At 38.4% G+C, this 11,311-nt stretch overlaps 1 protein-coding gene across 2 annotated transcripts; it reads left to right on the top strand.

Moving 5' to 3' along the window:
* Positions 1 to 1,624: 1,624 nt before the first annotated feature.
* Positions 1,625 to 11,135, top strand: RB195_000509 (uncharacterized protein; the record flags this gene model as incomplete). 2 transcript variants are annotated; one of them, XM_013440663.2, is made up of 6 exons in its annotated part: positions 1,625 to 1,791; positions 7,164 to 7,321; positions 7,832 to 7,997; positions 8,079 to 8,174; positions 10,774 to 10,977; positions 11,087 to 11,135. In XM_013440663.2, 6 exons carry the CDS (start codon positions 1,625 to 1,627, stop codon positions 11,133 to 11,135), a joined length of 840 nt encoding a protein of 279 aa, XP_013296117.2. The 2 variants fall into 2 exon arrangements, with proteins under 2 accessions (XP_013296117.2, XP_064052779.1); XM_064196898.1 differs by having other exon boundaries at positions 1,766 to 1,791.
* Positions 11,136 to 11,311: the final 176 nt, after the last annotated feature.

Genomic DNA, 11,311 nt, shown 5'->3' with positions numbered 1-11,311 from the left:
GGCCGCATGAGGTGGATGATGGAGACACTTTTAGCGAGCAATTTTTATGCACTTATAATATCCGTCACACATCATATCTTTATGCACCTTGTTTTGCAAACGTCGGAAGCTCCTAATACTTTTTGTATCCACTTCTCTCACGGAGATAAACTCTTCAAAATAAATAAAATAGGATAAATCTCATCTTAGTTATAGGAGTTCGAAATACCACGTTGATGCATAAACGTCATATCAACATCTTTAACATTTCCACCTTAAAAATAAATATAATATTGTGATCCTTTCAAAAAAACAAAATAAAACGCAAAAAAATGTCATGACATCTTACTAACTAACATTAGTCCCAAGAAGTAATTGGTTTTGCATCACACTTTGCTCAAATTCGCTTAAAACATTTTCCGGCCGACGTACTGGTGATGTTGAACGGGTAAGGACTATACGTTATCATAGATTTGGATCAGCACAATGAAAAACGCAACCTCGAAAATGCTAGTTACGTGCTCATCTGCACGTACCCATACATTTTCTTTAACTCGTGTTTTAGATCCTTACTTTTTTTTCTCAGAGATGACAGATGTTCGCTTATTAAGAGGTTGCCAAGGAAACTAGCTCAGAACTTGCTTCATTTTTTTGTCCGCTTTATTCCTTCTACCGCTACTCAGATATTAATAACTAGTTAGTTACTACTGAAAATTAATGCAAAGTTTCATCCACGATGCATTTTCCAGACGGAAACCTTCTGAAAACTATTCCGTCAATGTTGATATGTTTGATTTCTCTTTTAAACAGAATTATCAGCACTCTTGACAGCAACCACTAGGTCCGCAATTTCGTATACCTTGCTATAATTTTAGATTAATTCTTTTCTTAAATCGGGGAATTGCAAGGGCAGCTACCATGAGCAGTAGCAGAATACGAAAAATGACGATTTCCGTGGAAATTCAAAAGTAAACTATCTATAAGTCAATGGAAACCAGTTCAGTACGAGAATTCGGATGATTCACACACAGTTGTGCAAACTGAATAAAACCCAAATAAGCGATAGGAGCAGAATCGAATATTTGTTACAAAAGGTCCATGGACTCTTCGCAGCAACACAATTAAAGTTGACTGACACTGATTGTGCAGGAAAATGTTGCCGAGTGCAGCCGTGTATGTAAACATTCACGCTGGCGCACTAGCATAATCCTTGGGCTGCGCGCTCGTCTGTGCTTATAATAAGTCAAAACAACTCTACTCATCAATTTAACGTCGACATGCTGTTTTTCATGGCTTGGAATCTTTCAGATCCGTAGGTCGACACCGCTCCACGGCGTCGAGCCGAAAATCGTCACTGATAAGCTCTTCGACGAAGTAAAACGTGGCAATACGGCGTGACTCACACGCACACACGTACAGTCAAGCGCATTCGCCTGCGCTTTGCTCTTCGAAATCGTTAGGTCGACCGGTGGGCGTGGTGTCCTCGTCGCCGCAACGCAAATCCCCCCTACCCTCTCATACCTCTACTACCACTTAGACCATGTTCTCATTTTTCTTTCGTCTGCTCCGTAACTTACTTCGCTGTTCGAGTTTTCGCATAATCTCTTCTCCACTACTACAACGCGTTGTTTTTAGTGGATCTCGGATGAGTGCCAGTGATTCCTTCCATGATCGAGCTGCATTCGAACTACCACCGTTTTCACATGTCTTTCATTCGTCGTTTTTCGTACCATTTCTTACCTATTTCGCCGTTTTTCGACTTGCTAGTCTATTTGTGAAAACCTATATGTGGCAGAATTATACCGGCTTCAAGTACGTTCGTAATTTTCACCATATATCGTTTCTTTAAAAAAATCCACGTAACTGTAATTACCATCCATACTAAGCTACTCAATGTTTTTATGATCTGAACAGAACCAACTCAGTAAAATAATTAAGCTGTAAATAACAACAAGCTACTGTAATATAAAAAAAATTAGTAGTGAAATTCTAATTCCTACAGTTCAGTTCATTCTCGAAGAGAAACCTCCGATTTTCAATCGCTGCTTCTCCATTTCCATTTTTTAAAAGCTTTTCACCGTAAAAACGATGTGCAAACAAGGAAAAGGCGAATATTGATTTATCGTTGACGACGATGACTCTAGTGATTCTAACAGAATCGTTGCATCACTGAGACTGAAAAAACATCCAAAAAACCTTATGAAGGAAAATATTTATGAATAACGCTTCTTTTTCTACCTCTTTTGCAGTCAAATGCCATTTTCGAGACGATCATGCTAACTTTTAAGATATTTATATACATTTGTTTCTAAAAGCTATTATTTATGCCAGGAAGAAGTGAAGTGCATAGTGTCACGGAAAAAGCTCACAAATAATAAATGAATTTTACTGAATTGAATAGATTATGAATAGAATTTACTGAGAACTGAAATTATGTATTTCCCGGAACGTACGAGTTAACATCCGAGAGCCGCAGAGAGCTTATCCGTACGATAAATCCGTATCAACACGTAGTCATACGTGCAACCAGCGGCTATAGCTGACAATATTTTCACTAAGTCTGATCCTGATAACTTCAACTCCTATCTATTGTTCCATGGATTACTAATTTTTCACTATTGCATATAACTAATAACTTTATTTCATTTTATTCTATATTTATTATTATTTCATTTTTTTGGATCTGCTTTTCATATTTTATTATTATTTTTTGGATTTGTCCCCTTTCCTTGCTGAAGAACGTCAGGGAAGGCTAATCTAAAAGTGGATCGTCTGGGAAGAAGAAATGATCTACACTTTTTTTTTACTTTAGGCTCTATTCTGTTTTTATGATATATTTTGACTAGGGAATGCAAATATGTTCAAAGCAGCTAAGGTGCCCTGAGGGCACTATTACACAAGACAACGATCTTTCCTACCAGCATCTGCCGTCGCCAGTGAGACTGTTAAGAAAAGGAGAGAAATCAGCGTTTCGCTTGTAGATTAATCCTATCACAAATCGTAGAAGTGTATTCTCAGCCATTACGATGAAGAACTCAAATTGTACTTTTCAATAAAATTCACTTCGATAAAAGAACCCCTATGTGACTCACCATTTTACGCTGGTGAAGTATTAACCGGACCATCAAAAAAGGACCCGTTTTCATCGCTCTCAGAAATGACTCTTGAAATAACGTACCCAAAAAAAAAACTCCTTTTTTCTTAGTTCCCTCCTGCCTTTTAGACCGGAATCTTAAGTGTTCTTGTGGTGTTTTACGTACATTACTGTATTAACGGTAGAGCGAGATATGTTGCCGGCACTGCCACCTAATTCGAACCAGGGCTACTTCAATTCCGGTGATATTATTGATTGCGGTGTGATAACAATATCGATTCCTATTTCTTCTATTTCTTTACTTTTTCTGCGGTGCCTCAATAGGCAGATAAGTAACACGACCAATTAAGCAATTTTGAGGAGGAGGCGCTGAATCGTTTTTACGCATATGCTTCGGCAAAAGAATGCCAACCTAAGGAGGAGCATACGCTAACGATAGCGATGTACAGGGTGGGATAGACAAATCAATTTTTCCTAGGAATAGCACATGGCAAGGACTTGTACTGTGGTCGAATTGATCAGCGAAGTTCACGTTCTAAACACTTGAAGGTTCAGTAAACATGCAGCTTTGAATAACTGAGCAACAGACTTTTGTTGCTAAGGTGTATTTAATGAATGCCTGAAGACAGCATACCACGAATCTGACGTGATATGGTTTTCCCAAGTAAAGTTTCGGTACAGAATAGCAGATTGCAGAAAACCAGGTGGTTCCGCTCATTACTCCCGTGAAAAAAGTCGCTATAAAAAACCGCTCATGAGCCTCCATTTTTTTTAAACGACGGCTCGCATTCCAACGCGCCACCTCTGCGCACGCGCCGCATCAACGAGCGAGCCTTCGAGGACTAATAAGGTCTCCTCGCCAGCCTATTCGAGGTAAAGTAATAAATGGACTGCTGAGGAGAACGGAACGTGTACAGAGAGGCACGTTCTCACGCGCCTCGTAGGAACTTTGCGATTCCCGTGCTGTTTCTTACGACGATCACGGAGAGATGAGCGGAACCATGTGGTTTTCCGCAATCTGCGACATCGTATGGAAGCTTTCTATGAGAAATCTAGGCCATGTCAGATTCATGGTATGCTACCTTTCAGGTTACGTACTCCCACTGTGCGAATTTCGTCTACATTTTCATCCTTTGCCCCGTGCTCCTTTTATAATTAGGAAAACAACCTAAGTTCCGAAAAAAATGTCTACTTCAATTGTCTCATGAAATATGAGCGTCACGTAATTAACTAATTTTAGTTCTAAATAAAATACATTTATATTTCGAGGTTTTTCTGTGGCACTACTTCACTTTTCTTTTAAAGAATAGATCTCAGCTTGTAGAAATGTATATAAATATCTTATGAGCAAATATTATGTTCAAAAAATGGCATTTGACGGAAAACAAAGAGAAAAGAAAAAGTGTCATTCACAAATATATATATATATATATATTAAATTAGTGAGGGTTCAGTTGAGCAAAACTAACTTTTCTATTCAGCTGATACACAGCTGGAAAAGATCTCTTAAACTAGGAACTGAATCGCTCAACGCCACCTCCTCCGCCAATAGATCCAGGATCCCATATTATTTGGGAAATTTCTGCTACAAGATAGAAATTCAGACCAAGTGAATAGGAGCTGAGTTGAAGAAGAACGACCAATACAATTATAATAAACTTATAATAATTATACTTCTATAGTAACAAGCGGGATCTGTTTCCAAGGTGATTGTTACTACTATCGCTGCGTTTTTTCTTTTCTCAGAGACTTATCTTAGCAAGTAGGTATCTACGCTATCACGTTCACGATTTCCCGGAATACTCACATCTTTACCGTCCTAAAGTCCCCATATATATAGTCGGGTCAAAACGACATGAAACACGGACATTTGCGCAAGCGGCTGCGCTCAAAGCGGAGCGGTGGAGCGTAGCGGTTGAGATCGTGTAAGGATCCACGCTACCGCCACACACCTCTGCAGTTCGCCATGGTCCCACCTCGATTCCAACCGCTGTCTCCACCGCACCGCTTCCGAGAGCGGCCGCTTGCGCAACGGTCCGTGCTTCATGTCGTTTTGACCCAACTATATTTCTCATTTGAAATTGATCCTCACAAAAGTAATTAGTAAAGTAAGTAACTACAAAATTGCATTTCTGTGGGTCCCAACACGGAGTCAAAACTAGATTGACCTGGTGATAACGTGGTCGTATGTTAATCCCAATTTGAGAAATTGGACTGAAAATTGAAGAATTGCACTTGAGGATTTCTACCGAAGTCCTACGAACTACGCATTTGAGTTCAAAAAAAAAAAAAAAAAAAACCAAGCGAGACGGAGAAAAACCCGGAAATCCGCTCAAAGCGAAAGTATCCAGGCCCCAAATCTACTTCGAATATTTCAAGGGAAGCATCTCTATGCTCCTCAAAACAACTTGTCAGAGGTTTTGAGGACAAGAAGTCAGTTGCTCTGACTGTGGCAAACCGGTTTGCGAAAGTAATAAGTGCGTGTATAGGAAAATTCATGTCAATTTCGAGTTAATAGGCAAAAGTTGCATTCCATACATGTAAGACATGAACTAGGCGGATGTAGCGCAGTCGGAAAGAAGTTCGGCTGCGACTGAACGATCGATGGTTCCGAACCAAACAAGTTTTTCATCCCTTCGGTGTCGAGAAATTGGTACCAGACTTGTCTGAGAGGATAAAAACACTGAATTGACACATTGGCTCGCCCTTTGCAGATTATTTTAAGCCTGTATACGAGTTCAAGAACCTCAAACGATTCTAAACTTAAGTCAAACGCGATGCGGATCCCCATAGAGATTGATCAAATTCTATAATTCGTACAATTTATTCTTTTCAAGCCAAACACATCGTCAGACCTCGAATTTGTTTAGGGGTAGAAAGAAAAAACTGCAGTACCTCCTATTTTGGTTTCAGTACTTTGCCGAATCCATAAAAATTTCATTTGGGTTATTAACTATAGATTATATCTTCAAGAACTCTGCCAAGAAACAGTAAACTGATGTTGAACTGGATGCTCTTTCAATCTATGACTTTTACGGTGTATGATCGTTCCCAAACTGTTGAGAAGGATGTGTCGGGGTCCTCCATCAAATTTTTATTCGGTAAAATAACTTTAAAACTGCTAAAGGCTTCCACTTCTGTGGAGTGCACAAAATTTTTCGGTAGCGTGGAGGCGATAATAAATGGAGAACTGATCTCCAGACTTTCATCCATGCATATTACGGAGTTTTGAATGTCGATGGCAAGAATATGCACAATCTAGGTGGGTACAGTCTTGCTGCCAACAGTTTCTCGTATACAATTTACTGTACATGTTTTGTGAATTAGGACAGATTTGATCCGGACGGCTGATTTCAAACAATTATTTGCACCTGCAATATGTGATTATCCGGAAGCGAAAGTTAAATATTAACTGGTAGTATAGAGAAGCGTTAAAAACAGCATACCACGAATCTGGCGTAGTGAGAATAGGCAGGAAAAGCTAGAGATGGGGTTGTAGATTGCGGGATTCGGGGTGGTTACGCTCAAGTCATTCTAATCGTCGTAAACAACGGCATGGAAGAAGCCCTTTTTTATTATTTCAGTTGCAAGTTGTTCACCTTTGTGCACGCGCCGCATCTTCGTGCGAGCGGTCAAAGATCAGTGAGGTCTCCTCAGCTATTCAAGTAAAACTAATGATTAGGGTGCTGAGATAACTGGAACGTGTACATAGAAGAGCGTTCTAATTGACATAAGTCGTAGGGAATAAAGCAGTTCCGACGCCGTTTTTTTACGACGATTAGGGAGAAGAAAATCGTAATTTTTGTGGTATTTTTCCTTGTAGAAACAAAAACAAACTTTTTTTTTCTACTATCAACAACAAATATGTAGCGCCAAAAAATGTACAGAATGCCAGAATATTTCAGAACAGCGTATATATTCGGTAGTTTTTGTCTTTCTCACCATTTATTCTGGATAACTAATTGAGAACAGCACAAAAAAAAACTACTACAAAGCAAGCTTGACATAGAATAGTTTAAGATTGCAAAAGACTTAAAGATTTCAATATGTGAAACTTCTCTGAAACATCCTCACCCCTATGTAATTTCAGGAAGTACCGTCTACAGAATTTATCGATCTGTCTTCTTCATTCTATGATCTCGGGTTTGTGGTCAACTTTGTTCTTTTTCACTCATGTTAGAGAGATGTTCGAAAACGTTATTCATTGGTATGAGCCTTGGGCCGCTCATCTGCCGATACTTTCTATAGGTGAGGTGCTCATCGCTTAAAGGCAGCATATCAGGAATGTGACGTAGTGATGGAAATCGCTGGAAAAGCTAGAGATGTGGTTGTAGATTGCAGGATCAGGGATGGTTCCGCTCATCTTCCCCTAAGCGTTGTAAAAAAACGGCGTCAAAGGCTCCGTTTTTCACGACGATTTCAGCTGCAAAACGGCACCCTTGTACACGCACCGCATCCAGGAGCGCAGCGGTCAAAAGCCAGTGAGTTCTCCTGGGTTGCCTATTCAAGTGAAACCAATGAGAAGGTTGCTGATGGGACCAGAACGTATGTACAGAGGACCGTTCTAATGTTCCTCATAGGAAATAGAGCGGTGCCCACGCCATTTTTTAGGACGATTAAGAAGGAGTGAGCGGAACCATCTCTGATCCCGCCATCTACAACCTCATCTTTAGTTTTCCCTGTGGATTCCCTCTCCACATCAGATTCGTGATATGCTGCCTTTAATTGTTGGCCACCAAAGGGAACAATTTCTTTTAGCTTACTTTGTGCATGATGCACTCGACATGATGAACCATGAGTGGTCCAGATGGACTGTTGAGTTGCTCCTACATCATATTGCTACCTGCTTTGCTTTGCTCAGTGGCCTTCTTCCCCAGAAATTCCTACTCGCAAACTACTGGGCACTCCTTATGGAAGGTAACAGGTAACGGTAGTGATAAACTCGCAAGACGAGAAAAAATAACCATTTGGAACTGCACGTGATTCTCCAAACATGAAAATTCAGCATATTTCTACACACACGTACGATAATGCAAATATCAGGGCTGTCCTTACAGCAACCGGATGTTTTCAAGAGGGTCGTTCGCTGCAATATTGTATCGTGAGTGATCTTGTTTTTTTTTTCTATTTGTTGCTCATATGTTGACCAAAAAAGTATTCAAAATGATAAGTTGAGGTGCTGCTCAAAGAATACTCAGAACGACTTCTAATTTTGTAAAAGCGTATACGATTATTCTTGCAGCTAATTTTACACAGATCTTACAGCCATAATATTTATAACGTTCTCAGTTGCGTATAATTTCTTCTGTCCTTTTTACTCGCTTTAGCTTTTCAAGTGAAAAAAAAAACCTGCAAGTCATTACGCTCCGACTCCCATCGGTTTCCTTCTTCAAAGCAGTAAAACAAAATTTTGCCAAGGTTACGGGCAATTTTGCTAGCTTTGAAAAATTTATTTTTGACGGAACAGGATCAAGTTAACATCTTTAGAAAGGATGATGGCTAGTAGGAAAAACCCGTTTTTTTTTGCTTTAAAAAATCTCCTTCAAAGTAAGTGTCTGTTGATAACCAAAATATTTATTTATACTCCTCTCAATACTACGAATTCTAACCTGTAAGTAATACGAATACTTTGCGTTCAAAATACGTAAGCGATTTTTTAACATATCACCACCTTTTCCAAAACATCCATATCAAGGTTACCGGGATACCGTAGTCCAGGATTGCTGATAGATTTTTAAATTACGTGAAGAGGTGCATGTATTCTTTGCTGAGATTACTCTGAGTGAATTGTGTCATACTTCCAATGGGTAATCGGGCTCTTCCCACAATCAATGCTGCAGTTAAGAACTTCAGACGCCAGGAATCTCACTAAAAAAAATGTTCAAAAAATCGTTGGATCCGTACTGGATACTGTTTCTAATAGCATAGCCGCTGGGCGCATAACTATGCCCGAAAACTTTTTTTCTTCTCCAGAACAAGGAACGGGAATAATTCACCTTCTCCTTCTATTATGCTCTAAAGTTGTACCGTGGTCTTTATTGTTAGCTTCTGAGCGATACAATTTGAGACCACCAGTGGACGTACATGTAACCGTACAATACTACAGATTCCATGAAAATTTCCCTGATTTTCTTCAATTGCAAAAAAATAAACAAAATTTCAGTAAACATATAATAAAAAAAAGAAGAACAATGAAAATGGGCTAATTCGAAATAGTGAAGCTATTGTCATATTTGTTAAATTAAGAGCTGATAATGATATTTCCCAAGAGGTAAACGACCAAAGTAAGAAACTTTTACATCGATAGCTTCTTTGCATTAATTTATGTCGAATTAATGCTTTTCTTGAATCTATGGAATTTCTTTTTAAAAAAATCTATTAGTTTATTAGGAAACTGGTTCATAAAGCTTCAGGGGAACTTATACTATCCATATTTTTCGCAAAGTCTTAAGTTAATCTAAGAGACAGTAGTTAAAAATTCATAGTCTTCATAGCTTTTCGCTCCTATTCCAATGTCAGAAATATTCCAAAAAACTTCCACTGTCACCATGTACTTAATGGAAATTCGAATATGCACTTTACATTTTCATAATAAATCGCATGTTTTGTTCGTAAACGTCAAAAGCCCTCGTTCCCGTATCCATGAGACTATAGCAATCGTCCGTTTCCATGGTGAACTTAGCATATGTAAATCCACCACAGATGCTCTTATTATACAACTTGATTTGCCTTCATACAGGGAAACAAAATGTGAATTAATAAACAGGAATATTAAAGAAAACAGTAGGATCAATGGACAAAATAGCAGACAAAAAACTTAAATGCATAGGCACGGAAAACAAAACAGAATTTCTTGGATAAACTTTCAAATAAATAGCAATATCTCTTCATATCCGTTTTTCTTTCAAATAAAAAAAATCCGTCTACATTTCAGTAACTTTCTCGCTTGAAAGACTGTTTCTCACTTGAAAAACTGTTTTTAAAAAAACGATAGAAACTTGCGCAAGCTGATAGAATCATTCAAACCTATTGCCATTCCAAGAATTTTTACAGGAGCAAAGATAGAAGATAAAATGTTTGGCGTGCGCAAAAGCGCAAACTATGTGGTGGTAGTAAGTAATTAGCAAGCAACAATTAATTGCAGACCAATCCTATGCAGAAGATAGTCCAATTATCCATTAGGCATAATCGGAAATGGTTCAATGAACTGCATCGCACAAATTTCATGACTTCTTAATTTTTTAAAGGTTTTTTTCGTACTTCATAGGTTTGTTATTACCTCTTATTATTGTTTGATTGTTTAAATATAGCTCGTAACAGTGTATTGGCGCCAAGTACGCAAAGAAAGTACGCTGTCGGTTAATGGGTTGAAAAAATGAGTTTTCCCGTGAAATTAAAATACAACTTGTATAATATCATTTCCAAAGAAAAGACCGGCTGAACCAACCATAACAATCCAACTTGAAACGGTTTTTTTTTCAAGAAAGTGAACATATAGTTAGAAATATAGTTAGAAATAAAATAAAAAATAAAAGAAAATATATAAATAAAAATAAAATAAAATAAAATCGTATAGTTAGAAATATTGGCCTCAAGTTGTTTGTTTGTTTGACAGCAATTGAGATGAGTAGGCTATTAGAAAGTGATGAATGTGAAAAACGCGAAAATCGGATTTTCAATTTTTATTCTTATTTTTTTAGCTTCGTGATTTGTCGATTCTTGTCACAAGCGTTATTCGTACGCTGGGCTGTGTCACACATCTACAAAATGCATCCTTTCTATGTGGGCATCGCATTGGGTGGACCAGCTGTATTCCTAGTCATCAATGGCATGCTGTTCTTCAGAGTTCTAGTCTCAGATGGATTTCTGGATCAAAGATGGAGGAAGAAAGCGGCTATTAACAGGTATGCTGACGGAACTCCTATTCACCGCGTAGGCTCGATAACTCTTCAGAGCGTGATGGATCATTAAATAAAAAAAAAACTAAAACTAGCATAAATCAGCTTGTTTTAGGGACGACAACAGAGAAGTCTCCAAGGGAAAAGACGACAAATTATTGTGAGAAGGAAGCACAGGAATTTTAGAGAAAATATCAAATATCTGCAATATTACGGTTCAAACGCTAGCTTTAAAGAAGCACTTACAAGGTTTTCGTCGACAACATCATAGACACGACACGAGAAACAACTGCGCTCAACTAAGTGAAATACACAAAGGTCTAATTGTCACTTCATCAAA

The sequence above is a fragment of the Necator americanus genome, chromosome IV, assembly GCF_031761385.1.
Source record: "Necator americanus strain Aroian chromosome IV, whole genome shotgun sequence".
Taxonomy (NCBI): domain Eukaryota; kingdom Metazoa; phylum Nematoda; class Chromadorea; order Rhabditida; family Ancylostomatidae; genus Necator; species Necator americanus.
Note: the sequence above shows the minus strand (reverse complement) of the source record. Positions and strands in the feature narration are given on the sequence as shown.